The sequence below is a fragment of the Periplaneta americana genome, chromosome 6 (assembly GCF_040183065.1).
Source record: "Periplaneta americana isolate PAMFEO1 chromosome 6, P.americana_PAMFEO1_priV1, whole genome shotgun sequence".
In the NCBI taxonomy this organism is placed as follows: Eukaryota; Metazoa; Arthropoda; class Insecta; order Blattodea; family Blattidae; genus Periplaneta; species Periplaneta americana.
Window position 1 is genome coordinate 179,667,471 of NC_091122.1, and position 22,319 is coordinate 179,689,789.

At 34.3% G+C, this 22,319-nt stretch overlaps 1 protein-coding gene across 1 annotated transcript in view; it reads right to left on the reverse strand.

Annotated features, from left to right (window-relative positions):
- LOC138702084 (extracellular serine/threonine protein CG31145) overlaps nucleotides 1–22,319 on the reverse strand; it is a 378,856-nt gene that overhangs the window by 294,990 nt on the left and 61,547 nt on the right. The window contains exon 2 of the mRNA XM_069829626.1: nucleotides 14,145–14,223. Coding sequence (XP_069685727.1) covers nucleotides 14,145–14,223 — 79 coding nt within the window. The remainder of the gene's footprint in view (nucleotides 1–14,144; nucleotides 14,224–22,319) is intronic.

Genomic DNA, 22,319 nt, shown 5'->3' on the forward strand with positions numbered 1-22,319 from the left:
TTGTGTAAATTTCTCCATTCTCCTGTAACTTCATCCCTCTTAGCCCCAAATATTTTCCTAAGCACCTTATTCTCAAACACCCTTAACCTATGTTCCTCTCTCAAAGTGAGAGTACAAGTTTCACAACCATACAGAAGAACCGGTAATATAACTGTTTTATAAATTGTAACTTTCAGATTTTTTGACAGCAGACTGAATTATAAAAGCTTCTCAACCGAATAATAACAGGCATTTCCCATATTTATTCTGTGTTTAATTTCCTCCCGAGTATCATTTATATTTGTTACTGTTGCTCCAAGATATTTGAACTTCTCCACCTCTTCAAAAGATACATTTCCAATTTTTATATTTCCATTTCGTACAATATTCTCATTACAAGACATAATCATATACTTTTTGTTTTCGGGAGACCCTTCAATACAGAATGTATTTATGTAAAACACATTTCAAATTATGGTTTCTGTTATATACAATATATAGTGCATATATACATATAAAACAGTTACGTATATGCCAGTAATATTTACTATCAGGTTTTGAACTCAGTAGGCTAATCCAAATATACCCTAAAAAATAATTAGAGAATGAATTGGTACAGACCGCGTAGAGAATGTTGTTTAGTGACACCAAGAAGGCAGCACCTATGAGGCAACTAGGCAAGGCGATAATGGGGTAGGGTGGCCAGTTCCTTTCTCCCTCCATTGCATGCATCGCTGATTAGTAACAAATTACACTAATCAGACTTCAGATGTATACAAACAAATTGGTTTAGACTACCTCTGACACATATCGTCCAGTGAGATGTACTGTATTTCAGTCAGAGGTGGTTAAAAAAATTGATGAATGAAATAAAGGGAAAATAGAAGAAGAATCATTCAAAAGGTACGCGAACACTTGTCATTGCAAATCCATCCCTTTTGTTGTTTCCTAGGACGCTAAAACAATTGTCGGAATAAGCCCTAAAATAAATAGGCTACAAACCTACATCTTCCTTCCCACACAAGTTTAGACTTTTTCCCAAATTGTATGTGTGTGTGTGTATGTATGTGTGTATGTATGTATGTGTGTATGTATGTATGTGTGTATGTATGTATGTGTGTATGTATGTATGTATGCTATGTATGTATGTAGGCTATGTATGTAGGCTATGTATGTATGTATGTGTGTATGTATGTATGTATGTATGTAGGCTATGTATGTATGTATGTGTGTATGTATGTATGCTATGTATGTATGTATGTATGTATGTATGTATGTATGTATGTATGTATGTATGCATGTATGCATGCATGCTATGTATGTATGTATGCTATGTATGTATGTATGTATGTATGCTATGTGTGTATGTATGTATGTATGCTATGTATGTATGTGTGTATGTATGTATGTATGTATGCTATGTATGTATGTATGCTATGTATGTATGTATGTATGTAGGCTATGTATGTATGTATGTATGTATGTATGTAGGCTATGTATGTATGTCATACTTACCCACTTCACTCTACTTGATTCGGTTTCCGCATATTGCGGATAGATGGCAGGACTTTACTCATTTTTCTAGTTACACACCACTTCGGAGGACCACGCTATGCATATTATGTGTGAAGATTTATGTCATGTACTAGGGTGAGTGTATGTGTAAGTGTTTGTGTAAGTGTAGTGTATGGAATAAGTGCTGAGGGTGTTGAATTAATTTGAAAAAAAAAAATGCCACCCATAGCCAAATGTTAACGTATTAGTAAAGTGATATCAAAAACTTTTGTGCAAGATTGTGCGTATTTGCTTGGTTTCCGCACAAAACCAATCCGCGGAAAGTCTAAAATTCCACATTCAGTATTCCCAACCTAACATACATAACAATTTCCCTCTTCTTACGGCTTAAGTGACATATTGATTTTACTGCTTTAGGCTTTTAACATATTATTTTTACAGACGTTCAATATAGTAATAATTATAAATTGGAAACTTACCACTGCAACTTCATCTAAATTGCACTGTTAATTATTGTTTTTAAATATTTGCAAACATTAAGTAAACTCTACAACTCCACTAAAGTTACTGCATTCGTGATGCAAGTAACATTAAGGAAGCCGTGAAAAAATCAACAAGATTCCAGACTCGTCATAGACTGGGGGAAAAAAAAAGACAGACGTATATCACGGCCTGCTGGAGTATAGTAAACACAGATAACATTTTAAAGCAACAATGTTGAAGACAGGTATTTTTGTTTTGCAAATTCGCCGTCATTGAACAGAAACCAAGATGGAGATTTCATTGCAACTAATTAGAAATTCCTCTTTCAGGTATGTAATAAACGATCTTCGCACAAAATAATGTACGATACACGAGCGGTATGTTTTCTTTCAATTCTCGGAAATTAAAAAAGCTCAACTACGTTTCGCTTTTTCAAACTTTTCCTCGAACATGAAAACTTCAACATATCGCTCTTGTAACGCATATTACTATTTCCTTGCATTTTTAACTACCTATGCAGTGTAAAATATTACCATGGCAACTAAAAGCAAAGCCTGTATGGTGTAGTCAAAAAACAAGGTACAATAAAAATGTAAGGAAAGGTTTTTGATATCACTGTTGTTAGTACCACGCTCAATGATGTCACTTCATCTGTCTACAGATATGAGGGCGCCTAAGTTGCGTATAAAACCAGCCATGCTGAGCGGCTTCTCCCGATAATATCTCGGCGTCAAAAGCAGCTACATACCTGTGCAACCACACATTTGATTTGTAATTGCGTGTTCTTCAATACTGTATTGAAGTTATAATAGACGCTTATACTTTGAGTGAACTATAGTGAAAATAAAATCTGTTGTGGACTGGGACTTATTTCGGGATTTCGCTGTTGCTATCATTGTCTGCGGCACAATGAACTTCTTAGTCGACTCTCAGTAGATTTTTTTTTTTTTGCAGACGAAATAGCTAATATTTATGATCCGTTTAATTAAAAACAGAAAGCAGAAACTTAATTTCTGTTGTTTGAAGCTCAAATTTCGCTGCTATAGTACTTTCCCTCGCTCAAACTGTTAAATGTGTCTTGGGTTTGCGGGCTATCTGATGCAGAACAGAGCGCTGGCGTTCAATTTGAATAATGGCTTCCTCGAATTAAGTAATCCTGGTTCGTAGTAATCAGTTCATTGCTGTGATGCAATTCTCGAATGTCCCGATGACTGGACCTATTGATCAGCGAGTGACGTTACTGCCCAATTACGTCTCCTTCAGCAGTGGCCCTCGTAAATATCAGAGTCAAAACCTTCCTTTCTAATTAACCCCAACTCAAACGATTTTCAGTTCAGTGAGTAAATTTTTGCTTCATCGGACTCGGAAAATTTTATATCTTTTGTTGTCTGGTTGCTGTTGACGTTTAAGAGATCCAAATTCCCGAAGAACTGTACCAAATACGAATAATTTAACACATTAAAATTAGAATTAATCAAATCAATTTAATTGCATTTAATTAGCAACACCATCATACTTAGGAAGGAGTGATCATATTAGGAAGTTTAAATGTAGAAAACAAAGAACGGACGTGGCAAAATTTTCCTTTGTTAACCGCACAATAGTAGACTGGAACAGCTTACCTGCGGCAATCTTTCAGGGTGGTCCTCTCAAAATCAATACATTTAAGGAAAGGTTGAAAAGATTAGACTGAAAATGTAATTGGAGGTGCAGTGTAATTATTTAAGTTGTGTCATGTAACTAATTGAGCTGATATATAATTAATGAAGTTGATATGTAATTAATTAAGATGATATGTAATTAAGTTCGTATGTAATTAATTAAGGTGAGATGTAATTATTTAAATTGGTAATAGTTGGGTGAAATAGAAGTACTTATAAGTTAGATTTACTTTTGCTTATCGTTGGCATTATTATAGAATAGTTTTTATTTACAGTTCTAGGTTTATTGTATCTACTATTTATAGATTTACGTTTATTTTATTTTATTTCATGTAATTGTAATTATTGTATATTATATATCACTGCCACCGGGTGTATACCCAATTGTAGTGTTAATACATACATACATGCATGCATACATACATACATACATACATACATGCATGCATACATACATACATACATACATACACACACATAATTTGCTGATGATCAGATCATGATGGCAGATTCAGAATACGACATAAAATGGCTACATATAAGATGTGAAGAGCAACAAAGGATTTTAATCCTAATGTATGTGATGATTTTTATTGGTTTAAGTCTTAGGATACTAAAAATAAACAGTAATAGATAAATTAATTTAAAACGTTAATAGTTTTAACTACCTTGGATGCAATATATATTATTTGAATGTATAAATATGGACTATTTCGCTTATGTACCAGTGCGACAATGGAGTGTAAGAATCTATTGAGCTTTGACCCATATAAGTCAATCATAAACTGCAATCTAGTCCGAACAATCTTGTCGCACCTGATGTTCAGATGTTAAATATTATCTTTTTTCCTTCAGTACAGTGGGCCATGATATTGCGTGATGGCCGTGCTATGAAATATAAGTAATAAATATCTTTATTTATAATATAATCTCTTTCTATATATTATAAATTATTTATATATGTTATATTCCCGACATTGTCTTTTAAAATATCACAAGAGTTCTTATCTTGTCGATAATTCGCTAAATGAAAGTACCTAGTTTAAAATAAAATGTTATAACCTCAAATATTTCTTTAATTTTGCTGTTTCACTGATCATAATTTCTACAGCTATTGTCAATTGTTTATCAATGAATTTTCATATTGCAGGAGACCAAATGTTCGAGGAAAAGTTTGAAAAAGCGAAACGTGTTAGACCAATTAATAACTTATGTGAAAACATAGGTGAAATATGACTTGTCAGTTATAATTTGCAATGTAAGTGTGTTATGTTCATATTAGTACCAGTCACTGCTCAGGTAACCTAGCAACGAAAAACTTTTGAATGATTTATTCTTCCTGCAAGCTATGAATTGTCTAAAATAAAAGAATCCCAGAATAGAAAGACATTTTTTTTGCACCTGAAGGAAGACGGGCCTAACATTTTACTCTCGCCCCTTTCCCTCTCATTGCATTCGTATGGAAAGATGGCTGACTGTAGTGGAAGAATGGAGGACGATAATTTTATTGTTTTCCTTAGAATGAAGGAGTAGGAATCTCATTTCTCTGGAAATCCCAGCCGCTCCCCGCTGGCTCTTTCTTTCTTGTTATTGAAGGCAATCGGGTTAGCAATATGGATTCAGGTTAAACTGAAATAGAAGATCCATCGCACTGTAAAATCCCCCCGGTTAATACTCAAAACATTCCTATTTCTCCAAGTTTTTATAAGAGAATTTGTAATTTAAAACAAACTCGACTGCTTGCAGGAGACATTCTAGCAACTGCACTGGAGAAGGGATGCTTTCACTCTGTCCTACTCATACTACTATTTTGTGAATGTCTTTTCACGTATAAGCTTACAACTAATTTACCATTTTTTGTAACATTTACAATACAAAGTACGTCAGTTTTTTTTGTCGTCCTTCGTGACCACGTAATGTCTTTCGATCTCAAATTCGCGGGTTCAAAACTGTCAGAGGTCAACAGAATTTAAAGGGTGATAAAATATTTAGCATGGCTTCCTGCAGAGGGAATTAAAGCTCGTTTTTTCTTCATTTTCGAAAAAAGAAAATTATTTTTGTGAAACATTTCATAGCATATTTTAGGAAAGCCATTGAATTATCTTAATTCCCAATATGCTTAGTCAATTTAACAGAGTAGTGTATTATGATTTAAGGGTATACGTACCTGAACGACCACAAATATTATCAGAAAATGCAGGCCCTAGATTTTTAAAATTTTATAAAAAAATTAACTCACAATTGGACAAAATTTACAAGGTTTCACAACAAGACTTGTTAGAACTTAAATATCTGATAAAAGTATAAAAGCAGTTACTAATATTTTAAAGAAATTCACTTTTCACTTTCCAAAAGTTGAAAATTTTCACACATTATTTTATAACTCCACAACCATTAGAGATAGAATTCTGAAATTTTGTACACTGATTTAGCATCTATTTATGAAAAACGTAGACTATAATAATGCCCATTTCTATGAAAACAAAAAAAAAATAGGTCAAAAATATTATGTGAATTTTAATATATTTTATATATGACAAATAAAAAATTAACTGTATTAAAATAAACGATTCTACATGTCTGATAGTAGTCTACTTTTCAGAAATAAGTGTTTATTACATGCGGGAAAAATATTCAAGATGTCAGAGAGACCATAACAATGTTATGGTTACCAAATGATGTAACTGCAGAATTCTTTTGTTTTTTACTACTCTGATAAAACTGGTTGGAAAAATATTATTAGTGACCTTTTTTATACTTCTATCGGATATTTAATTTATAATAAGTCTTATTGTGATATCTTATACTTTTTGTCCAATTGTGAGTTCATTTTCTTGAAAAATTGTAGAAATTTAGAGCCTGCATTTTCTAATAATACTTGTGATCGTTCACTTACATATACCCTTAAAAAAATAGCTTTTATCGTTTAAATATGCAGAAATTTCATCTGAACAAATGTACATTTTCGTTCTAAAAATAAATTTTAAAACGTTAAATTTGTTAGATAAATTTCTACGTATTTATCATCATAATAGGGCTACAGTGCTCTCTTAAATTGACTAAGCATATTGGGAAGTAAATAAATAGTTTTCCCAAAACACGGTAAGAAATGTTTCATACAAAACAGTGTTATCAACAGTAATCTCACTAGAGGTTTTGATTTATCTAGAGAAAATCAAAACTCGAGTGGGATTTAATTGACTATTACACGATTAGAAGAAAGTATATAAAGATTATAAGTAACAAAGTACTCCAATACAATAAAATATTAATTGACTTACGAAAATAAACCTGTCTTCAAATGTATTATTGCACCATTACGCTAGATGGCAGTTGTGCCAACTATGGAATCTTCAATGAACTCTGTAGACGGTTACTAGTCAAGAAAGCTTTGTTGATTCAGTTTCATTTTTATTAAGACAGTTGCATTCCACTTCAATTATCCGAATCCCAGTAATCAACGTCACTTGACAGATGATTTTCAATAAATCTTAATATTAAACAATCTCTGATACGTGACTATCCATAATATCATATAGCAGAAGCTATAACATAACCTAACTAATATACACAAGTGTTAGGAAAGTTTTAATTAACGACGACGACATAAAAAATAAACATGAATAATTTTAAAAGGAATAATTATTGAATGTACAATTTTCAAATTTGAATGTGGTTGGTGGTTCAATTGATGTTATATTGGACGTGTGCGTAATAGAAGTGGAACTCGTTGATTTAGGCCTACATGGTGTATTCAACCTATTCAGGATTTCCGAATGGTGCTCTTCATTTATTTGTAAATCGGATTTCAGAAGATGCATAGGTATGATCAGTGATTTTTATTAATTCTTGTTCTTGAATGCCAATGCGAGTCATATTTGAAACTGCTGTGCATCGACTGGAGTGGTTTGTAATTTTATATATATATTTGACGTCCAGACCAGCGCAGTTTCAAATGTTGGCAAACAAAGAAACAAATGCTAGGGACGCGATAAAATTAAACAAATGCTAGGGACGCGATAAAATTAAACAAATGCTAGGGACGCGATAAAATTGTGCGATAAGCAGCCATGATTGGTCGAAATACGTCCTTTCGTACCGTTTTATTGGTCAAAAGTAGTATGACGTAGTAAGAGTGTAATAGTCTCGAAAATGAAACAGAAAGGAAAACAAAAATTTGATTAATTTTTTTGTTTAAAATATCTCAAAGAATAACCCTCGGAAAAAATGAAATTTTCCGAACTTCGTGGGAGCCATGGATGGAAAGAATTGTGTATTTCAGGTAAACAAACCGTAATATAAAGAGTGAACTGTAAATAATGCCATTAATTTCAAATATCCTTCTTCCACCTTCGTGAAATTGTTCTCAGAGAATTTCCACTTAATGAGGTGCTTTTCAATTTATCCCAGATTACAGGACTTGTTTCTAAAACTATAATGGACATTGTGGAAGTTACAATCCAAAAATCGTAAGAGAGAGAACGTAGGAAATGCCCTGCAACCGAGTTCTTAACGAGAGATACCAACTAACCTCAAAGTTACGCTTAGACGCTCTGCTGGATGCCTCCCGCATTGGACGTTTTTGTATATGAGGGCCAATGATATGCAGGAGATCATCAAATTGTGAAGCTGTGATTTATAGGGACCGGATTTTTATGTAATTACATATTATATTCTTTAAAACCTAACCATATATAAATAACAAATCTTTGCGAATCTTGTAATTACCATTAATATATTAAAATTTGGTACTACATATTTTTACATATTTACCCCACATTACATATTATGGCTTGGTATTACATAAATCTACATATTTAGGGGTTTTATTCATTTTTACTTCTCTAAACGAAAAAAAAAAAAAACTTCTGCTGGGGAGGTTTACAATTTGAAATACGCAGATTTAAAAAGTCTTTTTACCTAGCCAAGAAAGGATATATTTCGATACGAAACATAACGTCCTTAGTTCCAGGAAGTAATAGAGGCACTCACCCCATACCACCACTGTAAATATGAGTGAACAAAAGGCAACCATTCTCATACAACTACCTTGTATTGTAAAAATCACTCAGAAAGCAGCGTTGCCTTCATGCGGTGGATGGGACGAGGACGACATGATTTGTCTCAAACTATAATTGTTCTGCACACGTCTTAACAAGCCGTTCCCATGCAATTTTAAACCTTACCTACCCTCTTCCTAATTCTTCCAGGGAAAACCCATGTCAAGTCTGACATGAGACTTTCAGGTTATTGCTTGACCTCTTTATTTTAAATTTAGTAGACCTATACGGAAATGGGATTTTCCGAGCAATTAGAAAATTTGGTTCTCGGCTGGAATAATCCTACTTTCTGAATGAGACAGGAGTGTCACTTTTCAAACAACAGTTTGTAAATGCCTATAGTTTGAGGTTTTAGTAGGTACTTGTTTCTTACAGGGAGCAGCTAAAATGCATGTGTCCCACAACTCCTATTTTCTCCTAATCCAGTAAAGCGAAACAGTGCTTGCAGTACTGTTGTGTCATTCATTTCACTCAGTTCTCTAGTTTTAGTACTTACAGTATAAAGTGCAAGTGAGTTTATCTATTGCTTTTAACTAACTAAAATGGCCCCTGTATCTTCAACCCTAACGACAAAAATAAAATCATGGATTGCGATGGACGAAGCTTTCACTACAGATGGAAAAATATTAATGTGTCAAGTGTGCGGTAAAAAAGTAGGGTGCTCTATGAAATCACAACTGGAGAGTCTTACATATCCTATACCTGCCAGATATTGATATTAAATATTTTCATGATTTTACATATTTTGGTACATATTCAGCTTATTTTTCTTACATTAATATGTACATATTTCACACCTTGATATTACATAAAAATCCGGTCCCTACTGATTCACATAGCCTATAGTTATATGTTGATTTCTTCTACTCCAAAAATAGAGAAGGCAGGCATCGTTTCATTCTAAGTTTCCTAATGAACACGAACCAGGGATTCAAGTCGCGGAATTGTGAACAGCAGTCCGCGACTCGATACTACAATGTCGCGTCATTGTAAACCCAGCATAAGTTGGAGCGAGTTCAGGAATCTAATCGTGGGGAAAAGATTAATCATAACGATATATTCTTCTAGAGGCGAGGTGCTAGTTTGAAAATCTTGGAGGGAAAGGAAGAGGATTTGATATGTGGGCACTTGACACCGTAAGAGAGAACACTTGAGAATAATGGACTTGGAAGAAGTCGGTGTTTATCTCTGATTCAGCCGAGCTGAGATAGAAGCTTTATCTGCGTTAATAGGGAATGGGATGGTATTAGTCCGGCTACTGTCTGTCCCGCCGGCGACTCTGAGTGAGAACTCAAGTTTCCATTAAGGCAGAATGCCGCTACTCTCACGTGAGGAAATCACGGGACCCCAAGCATCTATCTTCGTTAGCTGAAGAAGACCCCCATACATCACAAGGACCCCCTCGCTGTGAACTGCGTGGGGAGGACACGTGCCGGCTTGGGAGGACCTCAACATCATAACCCTTAACGACGAGTCACAGGTTCGAACCCCGGGACAGAGCTTTCGAGTTTCAATTGAGGTTTAGTAATCCTGAAATTGAAGAGTGTGATTTAAAAACTCACTCAATTCATTTTACCTGATTTATACATATACAGGGTGAACCAGAACTCTACCGACAAAGTTTCATAGGTTGTTCAGGGATGTTAGCTGAGTGTTTTGATATTGGGAAGAAATGTGCAGAACTGTAGCGGTGTAATTCCAGCAGTTGGCACTAGAACTAGTCCGGACATAATTAACACACTTAAGTTGCAGGTGCTACTGGAATAAATTTAAGGTTTGGGAATAAGGTGCTTAGGAAAATATTTGGGGCTAGGAGGGATGAAGTTACAGGAGAATTGAGAAAGTTACACAACACAGAACTGCACGCATTGTACAGACGTGGACAAATTATTAACAAAATTGACGATTTTTATGATAATTCCATTTACAAAATTTGATTTTTCAATTTAGACTACAGTTGACAATTTTGCATATTTCTATCATTACAGATGATATAAATACGCAAAAATGTAGGCTATTCTAAATTGAAGAGTCAAATTTTGTAAAAGATATATAATAAAATCTTCAATATTGCTAATAATTTGTAAATATGCAAAAATGTCAACTGCAGTTTAAAGTGGAGAGTCAAATGTTGAAAAAATATATAATAAAATATTCAGTTTTGCTAATAATTTGGAAATATCCAAAATGTCACCTGTAGTCCAAATTGAAGAGTCGAATTTTGTAAAAATATACAAAAAAATCTTCACTTTTGCTAATAATTTGTAAATATGCACAAATATCAATTGTAGTCTAAATTGAAGAGTCAAATTTTGTAAAAATATACAATACAAATCTTCAGTTTTTCTAATAATATGGAAATACGCAAAGATGTCAACTGTAGTTTAAATTGAAGAATCATATTTTGTAAAAATATATAATAAAAATCTCCAATTTTGCTAATAATTTGTCCACGTCTGTATTCTTCACCTGACATAATTAGGAACATTAAATCCAGACGTTTGAGATGGGCAGGACATGTAGCACGTATGGGCGAATCCAGAAATGCATATAGAGTGTTAGTTGGGAGGCCGAAAGGAAAAAGACCTTTGGGGAGGCCGAGACGTAGATGGGAGGATAATATTAAAACGGATTTGAGGGAGGTGGGATATGATGATAAAGACTAGACTTATCTTGCTCAGGATAGGGACCTATGCCGGGCTTATGTGAGGGCGGCAATGAACCTCCGGGTTCCTTAAAAGCCAGTAAGTAAGTAAGTAAGTATGGTCTCTGGTGACTTAATACTGAGTAACGTATTGTTGTTGTGTTTACTTGTATCATGTCGTTTGGAGGTGGTAAGATGGGTTCTGATAGATTGCAAGGAAAAATTGAAAAGTAATCAACTAAGTTCTGAAGTTGGTACTTCAATATCATAAACTGTAATTTAATTTTTATCATCTCCCTAGCATTTATTTGTTTTTATCACCTCCCTAGCATTTGTTTCTTTGTTTTCCATCATTGTACTTTCAATAATTTAAAGATGGGTGCTGATAGATTACAAGGAAAAATTGAAAAGTAATCAACTAAGTTCTGAAGTAGGTACTTCAATATCATGAACTGTAATTCAATTTTTATCACCTCCCTAGCATTTGTTTTTTTTTCCATTATTGTACTTTCAATAATTTAAAGATGGGTTCTGATAGATTACAAGGAAAAATTGAAAAGTAATCAACTAAGTTCTGAAGTTGGTACTTCAAAATCATAAACTGTAATTCAATTTTTCATCACCTCCCTAGCATTTATTTGTTTTTATCATATCTTTAGCAATTGTTTTTTGTTTGCCAACATTGTACTTTCAATAATTGTACCTCTTAAAATGATTCATGTTTATTTCATCATCCTTAATTAAACTTTTTCTATCATTTATCTTGTTTATATTATTTAGGTTATGTTATCGTTTCTGCTGTATGAGATTATGAATAGTCACGTATCAGAGATTATTTACCTAATATATATTGATAATTGAAATGGAATGCAACTGTTTTAATAAAAATAAAAAATAATGAACAAAGCCTTCTTGACTACTAATCGTTCATAGAGTTCAATGAAGATTGTACAGTTGCAACAACTGGTAATAAGAGTACAGCTAATCATAACTCACTACTGCAATCTAGCGGAATATTTGTAATGATGAGATGGTACAATAATACATTTTCAAAACAATTTAGTTTTCAGTAAGCCAATTAATATTTTATTGTATTAGGGTACTTTATTTCTTCTAATCTTTATATACTTTCTTCTAATCGTGTAATAGTCAATTAAATCCCACTCGATTTTGTTTTTCTCTAGATAAATCAAAACCTCTAGTGCGATTACTATAGGCTATTACGCTTTTACTATGTGATACTACTTTTGACCAATAAAACGGTACGAAAGGACATCTTTCAACCAATCATGGCTGCTTATCGCACAGTTTTATCGCTTCCCTAGCATTTGTTTGTTTTTATGTCTACCCTACCATTTGTTTCTTTGTTTGCCAACATTTATAACTGCAAATTCTTTAAGGTACTATAAAACATGTAATTTGTTTACAGCATAGATAGTCATCTGAAAATGGCGGCTCCATTCAAACGTTTTGGTGAAGCTAACATTAGTGAAATAGAATTTCATTAAGTCAGTTAATATTTTATTGTATTAGGGTACTTTATTTCTTCTAATGTTTATATACTTTCTTTTCATCGTGTAATAGTCAATTAAATCCCACTCGAGATTTGATTTTCTCTAGATAAATCAAAACCTCTAGTGAGATTACGAAATACGAAAACCCTGAAATCCCATAAGGGCAACTGCCTCCTACAGGAGAGTGTAGGGTGAGCTGAAGGTCTACTACACTTGGGAGCCAGTCCAAGAGAGCTTACACTATACACTTACAAACTAAACACATAAACAAATTATACCAACTAAACACGAAAAACAATACAGACTAAACACATAAATTATGCAAACTAAACATCCACAAAAAATATGCAAATTAAACACATAAATTTATAATCTGAACACAACTGTCCACACTAAACACATGATAAAAAGAAAAGAAAAAAATTACACAAACTGAACACATACACAGTCTTACCTCACACACAAACTAAATACACAAAAACCTATACAAATTGCACACATAAATTGTACAGCCTAAACACACAAACTATCTAAACTAAACGCACAAAAACGATACAATTGAACACAAAAATTATACTAGCTAAATACATGAACTATACCATTACACGGAGTTAAACTATCCAAACTAAAACACACAAAACCATACAATTGGACACAAAAATTATACTAACTAAATACATGAACTATACCAACTATACACGGAGTCAAACTATCCAAACTAAAACACACAAAACCATACAATTGGACACAAAAATTATACTAACTAAATACATGAACTATACCAACTATACACGGAATCAAACTATCCAAACTAAAACACACAAAACCATACAACTGAACACAAAAATTATACTAACTAAATACATGAACTATACCAACTATACACGGAATCAAACTATCCAAACTAAAACACACAAAACCATACAACTGAACACAAAAATTATACTAACTAAATACATGAACTATACCAACTATACACGGAATCAAACTAACCAAATTGACACACACAAAAATAACTATATAAAGTGAGATTACTATAGACAGTATCTCTCTTTTCAGTCGTTGCTTCGAAATGCGAAGGTATACTGTGTTTCAGTATTGATAGCAAAGAAGCAAGTACGATGAACGAGTCATTGCAGATGTTTACAGGTAATTTGCAGGTAATTTTCCGTCAAATACAAGCACGTCATCCGCGTGAAGTGTTAGACCGGTCATGCAAAGAACTAGGAAGAGCATGGGAGGTCTAATTGTTAATTTACCAACACTATTAATCAAACTTGGTACTGACCTCATCGGCTTGAACAGCGCCTGGATGTTGTTGGGGTAGTCGATGATGAGCTTAATTTGAGTGCCGCCATCTTTCTGACCTGTAAAGCAACAGAAGAGAAACGATAAAGTTCTGTATACTGAGCAATATGTCTGTACTGTTAACTGAATGCATAAGTTGCACTAAAGAGGAACAAATGTGCAAAACTGTAGCGGTGTGGAAGTAATTCCAACAGTTGGCACTACAACTAGCCCAGACATAATTAACACACTTAAGTTGCAAGTGCTACTGGAGTAAATTTAAGCAATGCACTGAAGATATTTCTCTCAGTTCTTAAGACTCAGAACGAGTGAGATGTTCCTTCAAAATTAGGTAACTTTCAGAGTTTGTTTTCGGATGATATATTGCAAGCAATTAAAGTAGAATAATTAGTAAGCAAATGTGGAAACTAGCCACGCAAACACAGCTCATTCGTCATGGATGCTTATTTGCTACCTCATTCGAACGGCAGAGTGTTGGCTTTACGCGGAGAACAGCTAGTTTCAAATCCAGGCGAGTCAAAGTGTAGGCCTACATGTGCAAACAGGTTTCACAAAGTTCCTCTAGCTCAGCCGTGGCGAAAATGTGACTCACGAGCACATTGTGGCTCGCAATGATAACTGTGCATTTATCTTGCTTCCTACCTTCCCCAACCCCCACCCTCTCTGGAATCAAACTCCGTTTCATTTGTATTTGTTTCTGACCTGCGAGTGGCGTATCGTCGCAATGTCTCTCTCGAAACCATGTACCTCTACGAAAACGAAAGTTCCAAGTAGGATGGGAGGACGCATTTTCTTGCTGCCAATATGATGAGAATATTAAATGTATGATTTGTTCACAAGTATTACGAGGAAAACTGTTGTATAACATAAAACGGCATTATACTACATGTTACTGATGAAACATTAAAAGGTTAAGTGTTGTTTATTATTATTATTATTATTATTATTATTATTATTATTATTATCTCTGTACGTCGATCCTTTTTCAGTAGATGTACGAATAATGCGGTTAGATCTTCAATTTAAACTCACTGATTTACAATGTGATGTTAAATGAAAGCTAGATGTAAGGACTTGACAAATGTTGAACTTTTCAAATCTTTGCCAAAAAATAAATATCCGAAGCTTCGTTCTTTCGCTTTCTCTTTTGAAGCCATGTTCGCTACAACTTATGTTTGTGAAAAATTATTTTCAACAATGAAAATAGTAAAAACCAAATTTAGATCACGACTGACAGACAAATACCTTCGTGATCAACTACGACTGGCAGTAAGTGACATCATTCCTGATTTTGAAACTTTATCGCAGAAACATTCTGAAGACAGTTAATTTTAGGTTGTGATATTGTTCATTTATTATTAATTTCTTTTTTCGTTACACGTACTAAACATTAGTTTGTAGCCTTGTACTGTATAACATTATATTTAAGTGCTTGACGTAAGGAAAATGAAAATCTGTTAATAAGTCAGACAGTTGCTTCACTTCCCCTTCGGGTGTCCGCCTCCCTTCATAGGTGCTATGCACGTTGCAGGTTACACAGTGGCTCGGCGCACGATGACATTTTCGCCACAGCTGCTCTAGCTCAATGGTTCCCAAAGTGGGGGTGATATAAGGAGCTGAGGGGGGAGGCCAAAATGATTTACGCATTAATACAAGTTTTATTAACCCTTTCTGACCTGCATTTATAGCTGCACAAGATCATAGAGACAACATGGGAAAACACACAAACAAAGCAATCCTCTTCCTAACAACAGCTGGCCAAGGAAGTGGCGGGTGCTGCACTCTATCGGTTAAGTAACGAAACTAGATCTGAGGATCCCAAATAAAATCATCAGGAAAATCATATGAGTCATTGATTACAGAAATATTACTGATTTCAAATGGACTCATTCTAGCGGAACGGTTTAACATACATTTATTTTCTATTTAGAAACATAAACATAAGCGTTGAACATAAGAATAAAAAAAAATTCAATAGTTAGTCCTAAAGATTAAAAAATAATTAATGTAATAAATGTGTCTGTTTTTTGAGAAAGCAAGTTTTCAAATATTTATTTATTTATTTATTTATTTATTTATTTAGTTATTTATTTATTTTGCTAATAATTGTAACATAAGATACAATATATACAGAAAAAACTTTAGCTCACCCCTGAAACAGTAGAACTCGTGCTCAGGGGCGAAATATGGATTCCATATTCCGTACACAAAAATATATAATTCAGAAATTCAAGCAAATTTATCTCTTTTGTTTTGATGATCACAGACAATTTTTTTTTGCTGTTATTTATAATCGTTTTACATCTCTGATCATATCGCGAGTTAATCTTTTGGGTGAAATCTGAATGTCTTTGCATTTTTAGTGGGTTATTTTACGACGCTGCACGAACATCTTAGGTTATTTAGCGTCTGAATGATATGGAGGTGATAATGCCGGTGAAATGAGTCAGGGGTCCAGCACCGATAGTTACCCAGCATTTGCTCATATTGGGTTGAGGGAAAACCTCGGAAAAAAACCTCAACCAGGTAACTTGCCCCGACCGGGATTCGAACCCAGGCCACCTGGTTTCGCGGCCAGACGCGCTGATCGTTACTCCACAGGTGTGGACAAGGTCTGTGTATATTGTTGAGACTGGTTCTATTGTTGTGAACTAGATGGCATCTGTAGATATATTACTGATTTTTTACGAGTATGATTTTTGGCGATGAATGAAGCCGGTGATATTCAGGGATGTTATGGCCTGAATTTTCTTGCAATTGTCTTACGGTTGAGGGAAAACCCTGGAAAATCTCTACCAGGAATTCACCCAAGCAGGAATCGAACCCATGCTCTCTGCGTATGAGATCAGCATGCTCACTCCTACACCAGATAGGTGGTCCATAGACAAATTTATTTTGCAAAAAAATTCAGAAACTTGAGGTATTCTTGCATTATTTTGACTCATATCTGGTCTACACTCATCGAAATAAAATTCTAGTTTAAACTTTCCAACAGTAGACACATACTTGAATCACTTTTTCCTTTATATCTTATGGAATTTCAGATACTTGAACGAAAATGTCTAAAAACGGATTCACTATCCATCTGTTATTGTCATCATTGTTTTGAGTTTTTTTTTTTTTCGGAAAATGCTCAAAAAGCTGTTGTTTAAAATTGTGGAAACTTGGTTGTTTGTCCGCAAAAACAAACTCAGTTTTTGTCTATCATACGTAGCTAAAATTTTAGTAAGTTTTTTAATAGACTGGAATTAATTAATTTTTTTATGCTCGACCATGCCGAAATGTAGTGATTATACACCTGGTAGTAGCCCTTTAATGCACCTCATTAAAGTACATCTATTCATTATAGTTCAGTTGTTCAGCCAATGAGAAATCACCATTGTACCATTATAAAAGCGCAAGTATCGATTATTCTCGGATATGCAATCGAAAGACAACTAGCGAAAATTCACGGAGGCTGGAAATCCAATACTGTCGCAGAAGGTTATGTTCTGTTACAATAATAATTAGCGTTAATTGTCAATAATATTCAAATAAATTCAATTTGTCATCTCTTTTTTCAATTCTAAATCAATTTCCAGGTTATATCAAGACTAATGTTCATGTTATTCTCTAGATTATATCAAGGTCAATGACATTCGTTCCTCGGAAAAAATCAATACTTTCGCGTCTGCGCACATCTCACAATTTAGAATGGCAGTTCCGCTCTTCTCTTACATAACCATAACATGAATACTTGCGAATAATTTCAAGTTAGAAATATGGTCGAGCATAAAAAGCCGTATGACACTTGCCTATAATGGTAGTAATTAAGACGCGAGTATGTTTGTTAATGAAACGAGCGAACGTTTCATAAACAAACATACTCGCGTCTTAATTACTACCATTATAGGCTCGTTGCATAATGTACTATTGTCAAGTTATGTCGACCGGAAGTCAAGTTTCTTTATAAATCTGCTAATTTTATCCCTGGATGTTTTTATATTAACATCTTGGTCATTTTCATGAAACCGTATTTTCTGAGCATGAAAGTAAAAAATAAGAATACAATTTGTCAAAATTCACTCGACTGTTTTCAGTAGCGCACCGTCTTACGAGTGTTTGATTTCGGTTTTTTTTTTTTTTTTTGGTATATAGTAATAATGGACTCTCTTGTTTTGTAAGAAGAAGAAGAAAAATAACAGAGAAGTTAGTAAGATAGTGAGACTTTTTTTATAACATCACTGACGACAGCATTTTTGTAGAGTAGTTCCTTAAAAAGACACGAACAATTTGAAAGAGGCTTAAAGGCGTTGATCTTCTACAGTAGAGCGCTGTTGTAGCACGTTGGAATGATTCCACTAGTTCAATAAAGCTTTGAAATCGGAAACCACGAAAGAATGCACCAATAAAAGGGGCTCTTTATTCAATTTAGGCTGCATTAAGCTGTGATTGGATTTGCACTCCGCTGTCACTGCCACCACGCTGAAAGGCAGCTATTAGCTGCAATAAAACCATGGCAACCGCATAACACACAGGATGCATGTTCACGGGCAGCTGTGATTAATTTGAGCTGGTCACTGTTGTTGCTACAACAGACACGGGTCGCTGTTACCGCACACCCATTCCGTAACCTTACCGCAGAATTGGACCACTAATCGACAATCTTTAAAACTATACCGGTCATCAGAATACAGGAGCATCGCAAACAAATGCCCAGCTGGTGGTAATAAGGAAGAAATACACTCAGCATAAAATCTTGATGAAATACAGTAAGCAGCAAAAGAAACAGTACTGTACTCAAAATGTTTATTAAACTAAATATTTCTACAATTTATACAGGGTGTTAAAATAACGTTTTAGGCGTAATAATAATAATAATAATAATAATAATAATAATAATAATGATTTATTTAACCTGGCAGAGTTAAGGCCATACGGCCTTCTCTAACACTCAACCAGGAGTAAAAACGTTACAAAAACACTACAAATTTACAAAGTACACTACAATTTTACACATAAAACTGAATAAGATGATAATAATAAAATGTAAACTAAAGTAAGTAGAAATCAGACATAATATATAACATACAGAAATAAAGAAAATAGCATAATAAAATGTGAACAGCAGGTCAAAATAAATGAGACGTACAAAGTATAAAAAATAAGACAATTATTGATGATGATGATAATAATAATAATAATAATAATAATAATAATAATAATAATGATAAAATAATAATAATAATAATAATAATAATAATAATAATAATAGTAGTAGTAATAAAATAGTGCAGCACAAAGCATGCAATGAATACAATATTTTTAAGTACACACAGTAAGGAAAATTATGATTATATTTAGCTCAACTTATCACATTATAGATATGCCATTATCGGAAAATATGAAAACAAAAATATAAAATAAGTTAAATATCACTAGAACATTAAAAAGAAAAATGTGAATACGTGGAAACACGCAATACAACACTTGTCATAATAGTAAGTTAGTTTGGCAACTCGTCATAAGATAATTTTCAAACTTGGATTTGAAAGATTTCAATGTTCGGCAGCCCTTGACTTCAGGCGGCAGAGAGTTCCAGTGACGAGAAGTAGCAACAGTGAAAGATGAGGAATACAGAGATGATGTGTGAAGTGGAATTTCTAGCGTGTTATCGCGTTGTGATCGAGTATTGATATTATGATACCGAGAGAGAGTATGAAAACGAGCGAATAAATAATAGGTGGATGAAGTGTGCATAATTCGATATAAGAAAGAAATAGATCGACTATTGATCAGATTTTTTTATATTCGACAGATATTGGAGGTAAAATGGGAGTATAAGGGTACAGTACATCAGTTATTCATTGATTTCAAAAAGTCGTATGGCTCGGTTAAGAGAGAAGTTTTATATAATATTCTTATTGAATTCGGTATTCCCAAGAAACTAGTTCCATTAATTAAAATGTGTCTTAGTTAAACTTACAGCATAGTCCGTATAGGCCAGTTTCTATCTTATGCTTTTCCAATTCACTGCGGGCTAAAGCAGGGAGATGCACTATCACCCCTACTTTTTAACTTCGCTCTAGAATATGCCATTAGGAAAGTTCAGGACAACAGAGAGGGTTTGGAATTGAACGGGTTACATCAGCTTCTTGTCTATGCGGATGACGTGAATATGCTAGGAGAAAATCCACAAATGATTAGGGAAAACGCGGAAATTCTACTTGAAGCAAGTAAAGCGATTGGGTTGGAAGTAAATCCCGAAAAGACTAAGTATATGATTATATCTCGTGACCAGAATATTGTACAAAATTGGAGATTTATCCTTCAAAGAGGTGGAAAAATTCAAATATCTTGGAGCAACAGTAACAAATATAAATGACACTCGGGAGGAAATTAAACGCAGAATAAATATGGGAAATGCCTGTTATTATTCGGTTGAGAAGCATTTGTCAACTAGTCTCCTGTCAAAAAATCTGAAAGTTAGAATTTATAAAACAGTTATATTACCGGTTGTTCTGTATGATTGTGAAACTTGGACTCTCACTTTGAGAGAGGAACAGAGATTAAGAGTGTTTGAGAATAAGGTGCTTAGGAAAACATTTGGGGCTAAGAGGGATGAAGTTACAGGAGAATGGAGAAAGTTACACAACGCAGAACTGCACACATTGTATTCTTCACCTGACATAATTATGAACATTAAATCCAGACGTTTGAGATGGGCAGGGCATGTAGCACGTATGGGCGAATCCAGAAATGCATATAGAGTATTAGTTGGGAGACAAGAGGGGAAAAAGGCCTTTGTGGAGGCCGAGACGTAGATGGGAGGATAATATTAAAATGGATTTGAGGGAGGTGGGATATGATGGTAGAGACTGGATTAATCTTGCACAGGATAGGGACCGATGGCGGGCTTATGTGAGGGCGACAATGAATCTGCGGGTTCCTTAAAAGCCATTTGTAAGTAAGTAAGCATCATGGCACAAGACACTACCCCTAAAGCCGCCCCTGATCTTCACTACATTATGTTTCAACAATATAACAATGAGTTCAGATAACCAAACTTCACCATGGATACGATACGTACATGCACGTATGTTTAGGAAGATTGAATGACGCGTTTAACCACATGGATTGGAGATATAAACGAAAAAAAATAACTAGTACCACAGTCTAGTATATACAGTCACGAAGCTCAATACGTAGTAAATATGCATCCATAGATAGTTGCTAACCACTAGGATCGCTAATATCGCCTCATTACAGACAATGCGAAATAGTACCGGCACAGTCTATTGTTCCTAGCACCCTCACAACTCAAGCTTCATGACTGTATATACGTCTAAGCTAGTACTGTGCTTGGTTACGAATTGTCATTCAAAGTTTTCTACCCAAGGACAGGACTTTCTCTGCAAACCCAGCATTCTCTAATCGTTACTATTTTCTGCCTTCCTCTTAGTCTCAGCATATGATCCGTGTATCTAATTGTTTGACTGTGGTTAGTATTCAGAAAGGAATTACAGATATACATGGCCACCTATGTTTCATAAATTTTAAAATGGAATTCCTTGATGCATGTTTAATGAAGATGGATGGGCAAACGAAATGTGATCCGTAGCTGCGGAAAATATTTAACAGAATTATCCCTTGTATCCAGGGGTTCAGTATTCGTTCACGGGATATTGGTGTTGGACAAACAGCAAATATGTGGCTCGGACTGCAAAGCTTTGAGTACAAACATCCAATACCGCAGCATAGGGGCCGGGACCATGTCTCAAAGAAACTTGCACACTGTTCGGAGACTGGTAAAACAAGTGAAGGTTGTAAATTTGTGCAGCAACGCAATGATTCTGAAACAATAGAGGTCTGTGTTAACTGGGACATTTACCGTTAGCTGAATTGATTTGAATACATACGACTGTGTTCTTGTGCGCCGGGTTGCATAAAACTCGAGATATCTATTTCATACCGTCTTCCGTAACTTTATGCAATACTTAAGTCTGTACCCGTTTCTGAAAACAAATATGTAATAGTTCTGCATTCCATAACAAACTTTAGATTTAGCTGCTAGATTTCTAGTTTGATTTTAACAGTCTCGCAAACTTAGTGATTTTGAACTTTGATTTAGACTTCATTGTTGGATACACAATTTTAAGGGGTAAAACTTTGGAAA